The 17,606-nt window shown below is 37.0% G+C and overlaps 1 protein-coding gene across 1 annotated transcript; it reads left to right on the forward strand.

Annotated features, from left to right (window-relative positions):
* Positions 1-295: 295 nt before the first annotated feature.
* Positions 296-15,078, forward strand: LOC128622647 (EGF-containing fibulin-like extracellular matrix protein 2). Its single transcript, XM_053649322.1, has 11 exons — positions 296-580; positions 3,818-4,003; positions 5,383-5,431; positions 5,620-5,832; positions 6,609-6,731; positions 6,819-6,935; positions 9,403-9,522; positions 10,670-10,789; positions 10,997-11,123; positions 13,220-13,415; positions 13,561-15,078. Exons 2-11 carry the CDS (start codon positions 3,920-3,922, stop codon positions 13,720-13,722), a joined length of 1,311 nt encoding a protein of 436 aa, XP_053505297.1. The 5' UTR covers positions 296-580; positions 3,818-3,919; the 3' UTR covers positions 13,723-15,078.
* Positions 15,079-17,606: the final 2,528 nt, after the last annotated feature.

Consider the following 17,606-nt stretch of genomic DNA (forward strand, 5'->3'; position numbering starts at 1 on the left):
CCTTATTATTTTGTGTCCACATTGCTCCGGCCCCCATTCAGCAGGAAATCCCCAGCTGGGGAACCTGGGGGTGAGGGAACAGTCAGTGCAGCTTCATACTGTATAGATTGAGAAAACGTTTGATTGAAATACAGCTAAAAAAAATCAATGCTTTCAGTAACCCAAATTTTTATAATGTGTCAGAGGATCTGACTGACAGAACCCAGGTGCATTATTTTCCTCACCACTGGCAGGAGACAAGCAACGACACATGTTGCTTGTGTTTCTTACTGCTTGAGAGATGAATTTGGAATTTGGGCCTGAGACCAGGAATTTGAATCCTAGGGGGTTAGAAGGAGACAGGGCGGGAGAAGGGTGGCAAAGGGGGAGTGAGTGGGCTGTCTTAAGTTGATTTTATCTCACATACTGGGAGTGAGTCCACCAGCTTGCCTCACTCTGAACTATTCAGACCTTACTGGAAGCACCCTGTTCATTACGGAAAGACTTTGGGGGAGCAAAAAAGGGCAGATCACAGAGACACAGTAGTAGAAAAAGGAGCAGAAACTCTGAAGAGAGATACATGTGAAGGGACGTGCGCAGAGTGAGTGGTTCATTATTATTTGTACATTTCAGTTCTGCTAACTTTACTATCAAACTGAATACCTTTATTTTCTGCACAGTGCAATTTTTTTACAAGAATAAGTAGAATATATGTCTGCTGTAATGCAATAAAAAAGACATTTAATTGACATCAGACACCAACATGTGGATTTGCGTCACCCACTGTAACACTGAGAACCTCACAGTTTCCGCAGTTGTTATCTAATGCTTACAGTCTTTCAGTCACTTAGCCATTGTGGACTGAAATGGACTTTGTGATTATACTGTATGCTAGCTAATATCAATTACAGGATCAATATGAATGTATCAGAGAGTAGAATATGATGAGACAATAAGATAATCATGAAAGCAAGCTAGGCTTGAATGTTTCAGTGTTTTTTTTTTTTTTTTTGTCAGATAAAAGGTTGTTAAACTGTGCCGTTGATTGTGACTGAGGTACATTTTTTGTACCTTCAGTAGAGTGAAGATAGTGTTGTGTAAAACCTATACAGTCCCCTCTGAAAGTATTGGAACAGCAAGGTTAATACTATTATTTTCACTATACATTGAAGACATTATGGTTTGAGATTAAAAGATGAATATGAGACGATAGATCAGAATTTCAGCTTTCATTTCCTGATATTTACATTTAGATGTGCTGAACAAGTATAGGAAGTATAGGAACAGATATTCTTAAAATGAATAACACTTAATATTTGGTTGCATATCCCTTGCTTTCAATAACTACATAAACTTGGTGACCCTCTGACATCACCAAACTGTTGCATTTTTCTTTTGTGATGCTTTTCCAGGCTTGCGCAGCAGCTTCCTTCAGTAGTTGTTTGTTTTGGGGAGTTTTTCCCTTCAGTCTCCTCTTCAGGAGGTGAAATGCATGTGAAATGCTGGGTTAAGGTCAGGTGATTGACTTAGCCAAACTAAAGCTTTCCACTTTTTCCCTCTGATGAAGTCCTTTGTTGTGTTGGCAGTGCTTTTCGGGTCATTGTCTTGCTGCATGATGAAGTTCCTAATAATTAGATTGGATGCATTTATCTGTAAATTGGAAGACAGATTGTTTCTATAGACTTCTGAATTAATTCTGTTGCTACCAACATGAGTTACACCATCAATAGTTAGATCATTAGTGAGCTCAATCCAAAACCAGCCATGCAAAACCAAGCCATGACACTTGACTGATGAGCTTCTATGTTTTGGATCCTGAACAGATCCTTTCTTTGGTAGTGGTTAATCTTGGTTCCAGAACTTTTGTGGCTTGTCTCTGTATTTCTTTGTAAATTCCAAATTGGCTTTCTGATTCTTACTGCTGTTGAGTGGTTATCATCTTGAGGTACAGCCTCTCTATTTCTGTTCAAAGTCTTCTTCGAATGGTGGATTGTGATGCCTTCACCCCTGCTCTGTAAATGTTGTTGGTGATGTCTCTAACTGTTGTTTTGGGGGTTTTCTTCACAGCTTTCCTTGTGTTTCATGTATACCCATATGTGCTTTTTGAACATCCTATTCTAAAGGCATTGCATTAATATGGAGTTTCCCCCCACACTTCTTTGCAGCTATAACAGCCTGTACTCTTCTGGGATTTGTGTCCATTCAGCCACAAGAGCGTTAGTGAGGCTCAGCACTGATTTCGGGCAAGGAGGCCTGGTGTGTTCATCGGGGTTAATGTCAGGGCTTTCAAGCCAACCTTGGCATACCATGTTTTTATGTACCACACTTTATTCTCAGGGGCATTGCCATGCTGGAATATGTTAGATCTAGGTCCCTTACTTAGAATGAAGGAAAATCGTAATGCTACAGGATACGAAGACATGCTAGACAATAATATATCTCAAACTTCACAGCAAACGTTTGAGGAAGGTCCACATATTATTCATGGTCAGTTGTCCACATACTGTACTTTTGGTTATATAGTGTATGAACAACCATGGTCCTGAAGATTTAGATATATACCCCATTTTAAATTAGGTTTTAATTATACAATACATTCATTGTGGTGACAGGCAATGATAGTTTTGTACCCTTTTTCAGAGAGTAAATTGTAGAAAGGATTAGGTTTTTATGATAGGTACTTTTTATTTATTTCTATTCAATGTTTAAATACAGACTTAACCTTAATTAAGAATGTTCTGCAGAATGGAACTGGACATCAGGTCATGTGATTTTGATTTCAACCCAATAAATAACACATGAATGAGTGGGATTAGTGTGTATATTGTTTCATTCAAGTATATATATTAGTAGTGAAAATTTCTTGATGCAAAACACTGCTTTCTTTCCAAATTATTGACATCCTCACAATTAATATGTGTTGAAGCCTGCCCTGGAGAGAATATCAGCTCTGAGACTCTTTCTCTAACAAGTGACAACGTACCTGAACATTAAAACATTGATTCATTGTTCTGCAACCACAAGCCATAATGCTCTATGCCCTGAAACATGCAACAAGGCTATAGGCTAAAATATCTGGTACTCTGTGGAATTCACATTGCCATCACAAGAGCTCTTGGACCACCAAAGCATGAACGGTCTACAACCACAGTTTACCATATTTCTCCACAGGGGCTTGTTTTTGTATACAGGCCCCTTTGATTTTTAATCATTGTATTAAGTAGACATAGCACACACATTCTTATGATGGATGCCAATAATTCTCGAGTCATATGAAGATCTTGGGTATGAGAACATGGTGAATATAAATTGAAGTCACCAAGACAGAGCGTTTTCCAAACATCAGTTCTGTCTATTCCCAAAACCATGCTGTTAACAGAATATTATTGTGTAACTTTGTTATTTTGGGAAAGCAGCCTCAGTGTGATTATTTCCTTGCAGTGCTGGCCAGCACTCCTGTTCCAGCACAAACATCAGGAGCAGCTGTAGGCTGCGCCCCTCATATATACAGTATATAAAAACAAAACAAAAAACCAAAATGCCATTATTATTTCTCAAAATGTTTGCATGTAATGTCTATTTGATGTTATGTCATACCACATCGATTTGATATGACTATTTGTTCAGATTCATGTCATAACTGTCACAAAGCTTTAACCATCACAAAGCTTTCAACATGCCCTGGGCATACACAGAGCATTTTTATTTTACCTCTAGTCTTAACAATTTACATTATCTGCAGGTGTGTTACATTTGGGATGACTATTAGTGTTTCTTGGTTCAAATGTCCCTCTCTCTCTCTCTCTCTCTCTCTCGCTCTCTCTCTGTTACTGAACAGTTCCTCCCGCACTCTTTGTGAAGAGATTTGACTGAGTGATATCTGTGTCACTTAGTCCACACATCTGCTTCTACATTCATCTTTGCACAAGTGTGTGTAAATATGAAGGGTGTGCTGCTGTGTGTCCCTCTGGTCTTTCTGTCTGTGACGAACTGTCAGTCACCTGTGGAGACTGACACTTACACCGTAAGAACCAGAAGTATCTTCATTATCTTTGTTTTAGTCACATCTTTTAGTCACTTCTTTCTTCCCATTTATAAGTAATAAGTAATGTATAATATACTGTGTTCAGGGGTTAAATTGGGATTCAAGGAAAGTATGTACAGTATGTGTTATTATATGGAGTTGATATCAGTTCGTTGGCCGGACCATTTGACGTTATTAAGTGCATTATTCCTTGATTGCCAATTTTGGCATCTAAGCCAAATGAAAAATTATTTTCTAGCCAGAATACGTTGGCCTGCATAAGAGTTCACCCCGTTGAATTATTCCCCATTTTGTAGTGTTTCAACCTGGAACCAAAATGGACTTAATTGGGATTAAATCTACAGTAAATAGACCATTATATTTAAGTGTGTGTGTGTGGGGGGGGATGCATAAGTATTCACACTTAATGCTGTGAAACCTCTAAATTAGTTCTGGTGCTACAGTAAAATAATTAGTTGAATGGTTTCACTCTCAATGATATGCAGATAAAACGTGATCACAATAAAGACCCCAGAGTTTGTTAGAGAGCATACCTAAAGAAACAGACTTATTATGACCATGCAACTATCAAAATAAGCGATGGTAATGTAGCAATGCACAATATTATTAGTATAATTACAACAGAATATAGTCATTACTCCTATGTATATGTTCCCAGAAGTAGTTGCATTGTTCGATATAACGTAATAACATAACTTGCTAGATGGGGTTACTAATTATTTATCTATCTTGCCATGTTTGCTCTTCAGTACAGGAACTAGCCCTATTTTAAGGAGCCATTATTTTTAAAGCTATTTTTAAAGCCCTTTGGGTTTAATTTGTAATGAATTGTAATGAACACATTGCCTTGGCCCTTTCTCCCCAACCAACCTCACTCATCCATTGAAAGTGTATGAAAGCTAAATGTGCCTTGTGAGTTGCCTTTTAAGGAAGAGGGGCTGCGCTGTTCAAGTTGGGGTGGAGCTCATTTCCGAGTTGGAAAAAATGTAAACAAAAGTTTGAAATGAGGAAACTAGTGAGATGCATTAAATGGTAACATTGTAGATCTCCATTTTTCTAAGGTATCTTTGAAGGTTTAAGATTATTTCAAGTCTAGGATACTTTCAAACATTACAAACTGCACATATAAAAGTGCTGTTCAATGAAACAGATACAGACAAACAGTGAACAATTCATACAGGCAAGTATTGACTTCTTGGATCCGTTGATATCAATCTCTGAATTGTTAGTCCTGTGTATTATAAGACCAGACAAGGTTTTGGCAGTGTGACTGTTTTGATGTAACTGCCGATCTTTGCAGATACAGTATGTCTCAAGTTGTGTGTGAAAATGTATCTCGGTATGTGTCTCTCTGTCAGGAGTGCACAGATGGCTATGAGTGGGATGCGCAGAACCAGCACTGTAAAGGTGGGTGGCAGGTGATTAGAGCAATGTGATCCAGTGATTCAGTGATTTGTCCTCTGATTAGCATGAGATGGTGAGATATCACAGACTTTCTGTCCTCTCTGTGATTTTTGTTTAAATGTCTGTCTTCAATATTGCCACCGTGTTTCAGGCTTTCCCTCATCTCTCATCCCTCATTACTCTGTCCTCAGATATAAACGAGTGTGAGACGATTGCCGAGCCATGTCAGGGGGAGATGAAATGCTTTAACCACTACGGTGGTTACCTGTGTCTACCTCGCTCTGCCTCTGTTATCACTGCACCCGAGCCCTCTGGCCAGTCAGAGTCGAGTCTTTTTGGGCTGTCGACTGGGGCTTTCAATCCCTGTCCTGTGGGTTATGTGGCCCAGGGAGAGAGCTGTATAGGTAAGATATAGTCGGAGGAGTGGCTTTCTTTCTGTCTGTACCAATGTACTCAAGTATGTAGTAACACCGTAAATCGAACACTTGCGGCTTGAACTAAATGGAAATAACAAATTACATTGCAGTACCTGAGGATGAGGAAGTGTTAATGTCCAAATGTAAAAATTAAATTCTGAGTACTGTGACTAAACTTGAATCTAGCATGCAGTCATACTCATTTTGTCTTCTTGCATGCTTTATAGCCACAGTAACTAACTAACCTCTCCTCAGTTTTGTAACCAAAGTTAACACTGCATGAGAGAGCAGATAGCTACAGAGGGCTGAGGGTGTCAATACAAAGAAATAAATTATATGCAAAAGTAATTAAGGAATTAGTTAACATGTTACAGCCTGGAGCTCAAATGAACGTAATTGGGATTTTTACTATTTGACTTACACAACAATGTAAGGTGCAACTTTTTGATTGTGACACAAAGTTTTGTTTAGTTAAACAAAATAAGCAGATATTTATTGCTTGCATAAGTATCCACTCTGGGTCTGTAATTGGCAGCTGTCTTTTGGGATATGTCTCTATCATCTTTGCGCATCTGGATCCACAAATATTTCTCAACTATGTGATATGGATACCACTGATGAACAGTCATTTGAACACACTCAATGTAGTATTGGGAGTGTGCTTAGGGTCACTGTTCTGTTCATGCTAGTCTCTTGTCTTTTTACAGATTCATTACATAATCTCAGTTAAGTCCTACATAATGGTGGTGCACATTATTTTACAGACGTAGATGAGTGTGAACTGGATCTGCATAACTGCCAGCCGAGTCAGCACTGCGTTAATACGCTCGGAACATACACCTGCCAGTGTTCCGAAGGCTACAGAAAGATAGGCCAAGAGTGTGTCGGTGAGACAGATGACTTTTGTATGACCTGTCCTCAGCCTCATCCACATCTGTGTGACAGTATGTGTTAACCATTCTCTGTCCTGCTAGATATTGATGAGTGCATGTACCGCTACTGCCAGCATCGATGTATCAACTATCCTGGATCTTTCTCCTGCCAGTGTGAGCCAGGCTTCCAGCTGGCAGGGAACAACCGCTCCTGTGTGGGTGCGTGATTAACCCAACATTAACCACACACTCTATTGTCAGGTATCAGAAACAATAAAATAAAATTCAAGCAATGAGCAAACAGGGTAATTAGCAAAAAAAAAACAAAAAAAAAAAAACAAAGGAAGCAAAACATAACCAAAAAGAAGTTTTTAATTCTTGTTAACTGAAATTAGCTGAAAAAAACTTAACGTGTTTTATATTTAAAAAAAAAACATTTTATTTCTATACTGTGTGGATGAATTTAGCTGTTAGCAGAGTTGGATGTAACGCTTTACTGTATTCTAATTACGTTTTCTGATAACGCAGTAATGTAACGCATTACATTTTAAATGTATGTAATTTGATTACAGTTACTGATGTCAATAAAATTATGTTACTTTTGTTACAAATTTATTGTTAAGAAAAAAATATTAAGTAAAATGCATTTTTAAAATAAATCACGTTTTCCCCGAAGATTTTTTTTTCTTTAGCCCTGAATAATTCTCCACTAGGAGCAGTTAGTCACTACGTAACTGAACGTCAGTAAAAGATGACCTCTTGTAATTTTATATCTTCAGTGAATGGAGGCGAGACCAATCAGAGAGATTTACAGGAAAATACGTGGAAATACTCATGTCTTATTGTCTGACGGGTCTCAGTTCTGCCAAACACTAGATCACACAGTCAGTGTGAGGAAAAATGGATATACTGATTTTTATTTAACCAGTAAAGGGGTTGAAACTGAAACAGTAACATCCTCTGATGCTGAGCAGGAAAACAAGGTGTGTAAATGTCTGTATGAGTTCCAGTTTATCTGAACATGATATGAGCAGAGAATAAGGAAAGATAATGTACTTTTCAGGGCACTGTAGCAGCTAAACAGATACAATGATAGCTTAACTGTGCCTCCCCTTGACTAGCGACACCAAACTAGCCTAGTTATAAAAGTTTTATTTTTAATTTTATTTATTTTCTGATCATGTCGTACATTGACCTGTGCTAAAATGACTGAAAGAACTATGAGTTTCACTTTGCAGTGTATTTTTGTAGGTTTGATAAAAAGGTAGTACCATGAAGGTAAAGTAATTAGTAATCTGATTACTTTTTACATGCAGTAATCAGTAAGGTAATCAGATTACAATTTTAAAGCAGTAATTATCATGTATCATCCGATACCGATACATCGGTACATACATACCAAAAGGCTATTTTTCATGCCATCGGCCAATAGTTTGAAAACATCCGATGATCAGGGCTGATTATATCCTGTCAATCAAAAGAGGGCGGGAAAACACATCGATTTTGTGCTGTGTGTAAAGAAGGTGTCTCGTGTGGAATGATGACAAAACTGCAGTTTGTAATCTCTGTAAGCTCTGGACTGCTAAAATTTTACACCGGAAGTGAGCAGCAATGAAGCGGGTGTTTCGGCGTCAAGTCTAATTTTTAATTTTTTTTTTGCCGTGCTGCTCGAGCTGAATTAAAGGACCAGTACACCGTTCAAAGAATTAAATGAAGATGAGTTGGCAAAAAGGTATATATTGCACAGAAAAATATATTTGTAGTGTATTTCATATCCAGTTAATGTTACTATATAAAAAAGTTTATATTATATATTACCAGTTTGATATCAATGATGAAGTTTTTGAAAATGCTTTTGTTTGTGGTGAGTGAATGTGAGACTAACAGGATGGTTTTTTTTTTAGAATTCAGTCAAAGTTCATATGAATTAATAACCTTAGATTAATCTTCATAATTTAGATAATGTGTTAATGTTAATTAGAGTAATGTGTTTTCTGTTTATGAAACCGGTTACTGTGAAACAACAAGAATAAAGCTTTTATTTGCATTTCCTTCAGAATTTTGGAATTAATTATTATTAATTTAAAAGAAGGTATAAAAGGCAGACCTATCGGTTATCGGCCGATATCACTCTGAATAATCGGTTATCGGTATTGGCTGAGAAATTTAGTATCGGAGCATCTCTAGTAATTAGTAATCTGTAGTGCATTACTTTTTTTGAGTAACTTACCCAACACTGGTGGTTAGGTCATTTCTTAATAATTTCTTAATAATTATTAAATAATTATCTTTAATTTATGCTAATATCAAAATTGGTCTTTTTTTGTTAGTCTTCATAGTTTTTATTTAATTAATAGGTTGATATGTATAAAACTATATTGTGTTTTGAAGACACATTTTTGGTTTTTTAAAAAATTTTTTATGTCATTTCAGGGGTTAGACTGGGGGATATTATATATTTTTAAAAATAAATAAAAATAAATTGCTTAATAGAGAAGCTCACATAAATATTTGTAATAATTTGTCATTGTTTGAATAGTGTCAGTAAGTACTAAATGTTTCAACTGCACATTTAAGTATTCTGAAAGAATCATCCAGCTTGTGTGACAGCCACCATATTTCCACTGTATATGTTTTGCTGTATGTGTATCATTATGTGCTGTTTTTGTTTGTTTGTTTGTTTTAGATATAAATGAATGTGAAATGGGAGCACCATGTCAGCAGAGGTGCTACAACACACATGGGACATTTCTGTGTCGCTGTGAACAGGGCTACGACCTCGACCCTGATGGCTTCATATGCAATGGTGAGTGGTTAACTTCTTGTGCTTATTTCTTGACCTAGAATTGTATTAGAGATCTAACACTTGAAAGGATTGAGAAGTGATTTTTAACTTTAATATCGTATTAGGGCTGAAGAATTTGCCAAAAATATTCTATATTATATATGTTACATGTGTATGTATACAGTATGTGAGGATGAATTCTGGCTTACAGCTAAAATAATAATAATAATAATAATAATAATAATAATAATAATAATCAATCAATCAATCCATCAATCAATCAATCAATCAAATTGAGTTTTGGCCAAAATTGGATTTTTCTTAAAGTTTGACACCTCAACTTTAAGAAACCTTAAATATATTTCACATATACACTCTATTAGGAACCCTTTCATTTGTCAATCATCTGATATAAAACCATGCAGACACAGCTTAAAAGCTTCAGTTAATGGTCACATCAAACATCAAAATGAGGAAAAATGTGATCTCAATGACTTTGACCATGGCTTAGTTGCTGGTGCCAGATGGGGTGATTTAGTGGTTCAGAACCTGCAGATTCTCCTGGTATTTTACAGTGAATGTTGCAACAAAAATAAACACATGAAGTGAGTGGCAGTTATTTGGTCGGGAGAGGTCAGAAGAGAGTAGCCAGAGTGGTTAGAGCTGACAGAAAGGTAACTCAAATGATTACTCTTTATAACCGTGGTGAACAGAAAAGCATCTCAGAATGCACAAAACATTGAGCCTTGAGGCAAATGGGCTACAACATCAGAAGACTGCATCAGGTTCCACTCCTTTCAGCCAAGAACAGGAATTTAACAATGGGTACAGGCTCACTGTAACTGGCCAGTTGACAATTGGAAAATCATCAGCTGTCCAGTTTAGATAAATATATAACACAGACTATAATTGTAACCCCAAATATATTTTTTAACACACATATAAACAAATTATTTAACAAGGAAGATCTTGTGATCTCACCACATTTAAATTTGGTACACAAGTGCTTTGCTGCTTTCTGATTCCCCAAAATTTGCTTTAGAAAAATAATGTGCTCTCATCTGATGAGGTATGGTCGAATGTCTATTTCTGTTCCTCTTATCAATAGGTTTCTGATAAGGCTTCTGTCACATACTCGCACTCTTCTCCCATCTTTCTCTGTCCACAGACATCGATGAGTGCAGCTACTCCAGTTACATGTGTCAGTTCCAGTGTGTGAACGAACCAGGCCAATTCTCCTGCGTGTGTCCTCAAGGATATCAGCTCCTCGGCTCACGCCTCTGCCAAGGTAAGGCTTCACTTTGTTTTTCACCAGCTCACACCTACTGCACCTAGAACATGATCACCATTCCTCATAATGGCAGTGGAAGCACATTAGGTAGGTGGAAACAGTGACTCATAAAGAAAAAAAAAGAATCCTATTTTCTATCCTCCCAAAAATCTGCCCATTCACACTGTTGTATTTTTTTTTCATGATGTCCGTGTCTGTATGTAGATGTAAATGAGTGTGAGTCAGGCACCCATCAGTGTGCAGAGGGACAGAGCTGTGTAAATATCCATGGCGGATACCATTGTGTGGACTCCAATCGCTGCCAGGATCCCTACATCCATGTTTCAGAGAAGTGATTGACACACACATACCAATGCACACACTATTTGGTCTACTGAATGAAATAGAATGATTTACTACTTCCTTTGTGAAAGTATGACATAAAAAAGATTTCAGCATTTTTCACACTAATCTCTATCTATCATATCTGTAGCATATATATGAGTAACATGGTTGGGAATTTCGACACGTTTCCGTGAACATGTGGTTCATGAGGTTCCCCCTCTCCCTGGATAATAATAATGGAAGCCTAAGAATTTTTAGATTCTACAGTTCAATGCATAATGTGTCATTAGGATTCCTAATGAGGAGGAAACCTATTGTTATTGTTAGTATTCTTATTCTTATCTCCCTAAAGTGCCCAATAACTCAAGATCTGAATGGTAAAAAGTTTTGAAATTTGGCACATTGACGCTACAGGCCACAAGTAACTCCCACACCACAAATGGCCCACATGAGCCCATAGATGGCACTACAGGCCACACCCAAAGTCTACTTGATTTTCTAAATCCAAAATATCTGGAAATTGGTATACATGCCTTATTTCTCATGGGGAACAAAAAAGCTATTGGGACCCATACAGTCCGCCATGATAGATATTCCCTTACATTGAAAATTTGTCTAAAAATACATAAATCTTCTCATTGTGTACCGCAGGTCTGATTGACTTCAACTGTGGTACATACGTGTGGGATACATGTATTTCTATAGGGTGATAAGCAATAAGGAATCAAATCAAAATTGGCCAAACTATTTACATATTGGTGAATTGACTATTGTTGCACATATTTCTTGTGTCCATAAATCAATGGAACATTAACCTATGGACTTTATCTGTGCCACACACAAAGAGGACACTACAGTATGGTACCATGTACGATGGAAACCTCATATCTCCAAAAACAATGACACTAAAAGGAATATTAATATCTGTTATATTATGTTTAACAATAGCTTTATCATCCGCTAGATGGCGCTGTTTTTCTTGGATCGAGCCAAAGTACACTTTGGTGCATATAGCTTAAAAGACTGCATTGTAAACTGAACTGGATTCACTGAATAATGTACGTTAAGTAAGAGTTTTTGTATTTCTTTTCAGTTTCACAAGAAATGTAAGAGAAAATTATCAAGAGAAATTACATGATTGCACAAAGTAAAACACGTCAACTTTACTTTTTGCCTGAGCAGTCATTCAAGCCTCTCGACAAGCTGAAATTTGTTTAGCTCTCTGTATATGGTCTCTCCGAAACACATGAGCAGAGTACAGAAAACAAAGAAAATAAACTTAAAATCTGCCATTGATACAAATGCGATGAAATGTTTAATCTGTGGGATAAATTTCACTCCCATGTCAGTTTTGAAATGGTCCACAATCTTGAGAAGGAATCCGCCAAACTATGGATGGCTGTGATTGACAGGGGAGACAAAATATGCCATCTCTCCAATCTAATTTTGTTTCCCCAGTTCCCAACTATGGGTGGCAGTAGAATCACCAGGATTCAAACTCAGAATATCCTGACAATAGGGGAAATGCTTTGCAGTTGTGCCACTCGGGAGCCCCTTCATTTGTGTAATTCATTCTTTCAGAGATAGGCTTGCTTTCTCAAGGGGAGCATGTGGTTAAGCATCTCTAATGTAGTGGTGTGGTCTAAGTGTAAGTACCTAGAATAGTTTTTTTGACTGCATAGCACGAGTATTTGAAAATGGACAAAACTAATAAGAAAAGCTTTGGCATGACTCTTATATCTGTCTTAAGATCTGTCTAAAACCTTTAATGAATTCTCATTATGTACTCACTTATTTTAAACATTTATTGACTGACTTTAACAACTGCCCACAGATTTCCGTTATAAGTGAGTTTTGAGTAAACAAGGTTTCTATTCTTTTCTCAGCACTAGGAAATCTCTTGTCTGTGGGAAGCACATATGCAACAGATGTGATGGCTACAGCTTAGATTGAAAAACCCTCGAGTATTTCTTTAATTCACAGAGGCCAGACAGGAAGTATCAGTGCCAACAGGGTTAGAAGTTTTAGCACCCAATCTGTTCCTCACATCCTCTCCCGCTCTCACTCAGACTTTCTCTCATGCTTCTCTTTCAAACCCTCAAGTCGATGTGTGTGTCCGACTGTGAAACCAGAATGCCGTGACCTGCCTTTCTCCATCGTACATCGCTACATGAGCATCACCTCTGAACGCTCTGTACCCTCCGATATTTTCCAAATCCAGGCCACCAGTATCTTCCCTGGAGCCTACAACACCTTCCACATCCGGTCTGGGGATGATGGCGGAGACTTTTACATCCGGGTAAGAGAAGATTTTATACTTTCATAATAGATAATATAGTATATATACATACACATACATATATATAAAAGATAATATAGGCACAAAACAAATAGAAATAGAAATAAATATTATTATCTAAAGTGATTTTTCTCTGCATTTTTAGCAAATCAATAACATCAGTGCCATGTTGGTTCTGGCTCAGAAAGTCAGCGGACCCAAAGAGTATACTCTGGATCTGGAGATGATGTCTGTCAACTCCCTGATGAGCTACCAGAGTAGCTCAACCCTCCGCCTCTCCATCTATGTAGGACCTTATGCGTTCTAGAAAAGAAAAGAAACCAAGTATAAGAGGGGCATTATAGGGTGGTGGGATAAATAGAACAACATTGAAGATTGTCTACATAACACTTTCCTAACATCTTACTTAAACTTAATTTTGCTTTCAGGATTGTTACAGGGTCATAATACTTATCCATTCATTGTAGATACTGAAATATCACATGAATGGCATGAATGGATATTGACTACTTTACATTTCTTTTTTAAGAGATGCCATGCATGTAAATAAGATAACTGAGGAAAATGAATGTCCTTTTTGGTTGTTCAAATATGGGGAGTTTAATTGAAAATAATACAATATACAGTATTTAGACTTTCATTTTTTTAAAAATCTCTTTGAGGAAACAGGTCAAACAGCATTTATGTAAGATGCAGTGAATTTGCAACAACCTTCATATAAAGTGTTACCAGATGGAAAATGGACAAGCTGCATAATGGCAAAGAACTAAATTCAGCACGGAGAAGTTTTGTGAAAATTGGCACAGCTGTCTGTGAAATGATTTCCCCACTTAGTGTGACTTAGTTTAGCCTGATTATTCTGGAATGTGTGAAATCATAGGTACGTTCATTTCTCTCACTTTCTCACCATAGATTCACACACACACACACACACACACGCACACACACACGCACACACACACACACACACACACACACATACACACAGACACAGTTTGTCTTACTATTCTTTCCTAAATCATAACCTTAACATCAGTAGCCAAAAGGAAACATTTAGGGTCTTTTAGTTGTTTTTTTGTTTAAACAAAATCTGTAGTTTTTGTTTAAAAAAACCAAACAAACCTGTTTACCTTTTGGGGACCAGCCAAATGTCCCCACAATATAAAAACTGTCAGATATTCCTAGGCTTGTCAGGACATTTGGTCCAAACCAAGATATAAAAACATGGCTCTAAATTTATACAGTACCCTGCATCTATACCCTCATTACGAGACCCAGATTAAATAAATATGCTTTTATTTTACAACCCAAATTTCTCTGTTTGGTCATTTGCCAATTTCTACCCCTAAATGTCTTTCCCCTATCACACGACAGCTATCAGTCAGAGAGGGTGAAGGTTTGCACATGTTTCCCCAGAGAAAGACAAAGCTAGCCACCACTTTTTTTCAGATTTTGGCTCATGCACACACGTTACAGCACAGCTGAAAGATTGTAGAAACGTGCTGTCTGCACTGTCTCTTACATATACATGAGTTCAAAGACACCCATGATTCACTAGTGTCACTCTGATTGATAGGGTAGAGAGTAATACCATCCCTCCCACTCACAGAGCATAACCAATTCTGGTCTCTTGGACTCCTGGCTATGGGTGCCTGTGGCACTGTCATGATTGTAACTTGAGATTCTTACAACAATAGAGTAGATGATTTTCTTTTGTGCTGCTCAGGAACTCACCCATTTTCCATACTGCTTATCCTACGTTGGGGGGCACAAGGCAGGGACACCCTGGGCAGGGTGCCAACCCATCGCAGGGCAAAATTGCACACGCATTCATACACCCATACAGACAATTTGGAAATGCCACTCAGCCTACAATGCATGTCTTTGCCCCGGAGGAGAAAAACAAACTACCCAAAGCTTGGCAAGAACATGTAAGCTCCATGTATTCAGGGTAGAGGCAGGATTTGAACCTTTAACCCCAGCCATGCAAGGCAACAGTGTTATCCACTTAGCCAACCATGATGTTTCATGGCTTGCATTCTCATGTTTGTAAGTTTCTGTCTCTCATATGGCATGTTACTGATCAACTAGTGATAAATAAGTCATCTGCTCTGAAGGCTTTCCCATAGAGTAAAACCTTAAAGGAATAGCTTTATCTCAAAGCACTGATTTGGAGACTACTTTCATAAATAAATGTTCTCCTTATATTTACATATTTTCTTTATTTAATTGCAACACTGTTTATCATTACACTTAAATTATGTTCACCATTCAAATCCTTTGAGTTAGTAGTTACTATACTTAAATGTATTAGAATGATCACATTAATATAAACCTGTGATTTATTCTTGTGATTTGCCCTGCAGCCAGCACTACTGTCAGAGCCATGCTGTTACAAAAAATGAATTTTCTGACTAATCAGAATCATGAATTCGACAGTGCTGTGGTATAACTATCATTTAACCTTTACATTTGTTTTGTAAAGTTTAACATGATATAAAAATACTGATTGAGCATCACATATTACTAGAGGTTTGGCAACAGTTATCTATGTGTGTATCTTGAGTGTGCAAATACCTTGATTGCACTAATCAGCAGCCTCCACATGGTGACAGTGTAACACAAACACAAGCTGTGGAACATAAGCATGAGACTCATTTTCACAGAAATAAAATGATAACTGAGGGATAATGTTCTGGAAAACAGGGCGGGTTTGTAAAGTGATAAATATTTTCAGTAATATTAACAGTGATGCTGAATATTCCCACAAAATCTAAATGACTTTATTTTCCATGTGCAACAAGTGCACTGGAATTCATAATCATTTTAGCATATGTGGGGTGCACCAACAAAGGTCAAGCTTTAAAGCTATATCTATTCATTTAATTGCAGAAAACTGCCAAAAAAATCTTTGAAAAATGAAGACAGTTGCATTTAAGCCATAATGCATTTAAGCCATAACATAAGCATTTCCTGTTGTTCCAAACTATTTATTTTCAGTTGCATTATAAGATAATTGCTTTATTTAAATTGTATACATGATATATAAAAAGAATTTGACTTTAAACTCAGATATCAGTTAGAGACTAATTATAATGTTGCATCTAAAATGATTTTTATTCTTGAAATAGCGGCTTTTATTAGATGTATTGGAGGAAACTAGGAGTCTCTCAAAGGAATATTTGTGCTATTTTTCTCTCAAAAGATAAGAAAAATTAATATCCATCATGGCAGCCCATCAGAATTAATCCCTACTTTGATCAGGTTTTTATCAGAGGTTAACTAAGGAATAAAACAAGATGGGATGTGCTGTTATAGATCAGGAATTAAAGACAGGGTGGGATGAGTTGATAATTTTCCAATAACAACATGTCTGGAAGTGTTTTATTCCTCTTATACCACAAATCTTACATACAATTACAATTTGTTAAATTATTAATGAACAACACATCATTCATCTTTTTATCTTTTAGGTAATGTTTAATGTTATGGAACATATATTAAACAAGTTGGTTACTGTTATAACTTATGTCATAGCAACTCTAAACAGTTTTTCTCTTACTAGCCTCTTTTTTTTTTTTTTTTTTGGAATTAATAAGACCGAAAAACAACAGCTTTTCATATTACTAAAAAAAACCCAGCATAAAGTCCTCTGTCCTGAAGACCTTCCATTGTCAGAGAACGTACTAACAGTTACAAAACCATTCCTTCCTTCAATGTTACATTTACATTTTTTACATTTACATTTATGGCATTTGGCAGACGCCCTTATCCAGAGCCACTTACATATATCTCATTTATACAACTGAGCAGTTGATGGTTAAGGGCCTTGCTCAAGAGCCCAACAGTGGCAGCTTGGTGGTGCTGGGATTTGAACCACTGTGGTCTTAATCACTGAGCTACCACTGCCACATAAATTTCTTACAGAAAGCTTCATCATGATTAATGTTTATCCATTTTCCTTTGTTAAATGAAAACACATCAATTTATTTTTACTGAGCACCCACAATACAAGCTCATTTACTATATGGGCAAAAGTAGGCCTATGTGTATACCTGACCATCACCCCCATATGTGGGCCTTCCCCAAACTGTTGCCCCAAACTGTTGCCACTAAAATGTCTTTGTATGCTGTAGCATTAAGATTTCCCTACCTGACAGTAGCCCTGTGCACAAATATGAGGTCTATAAA

Source organism: Ictalurus furcatus, chromosome 18 (assembly GCF_023375685.1).
Source record: "Ictalurus furcatus strain D&B chromosome 18, Billie_1.0, whole genome shotgun sequence".
NCBI lineage: Eukaryota > Metazoa > Chordata > Actinopteri > Siluriformes > Ictaluridae > Ictalurus > Ictalurus furcatus.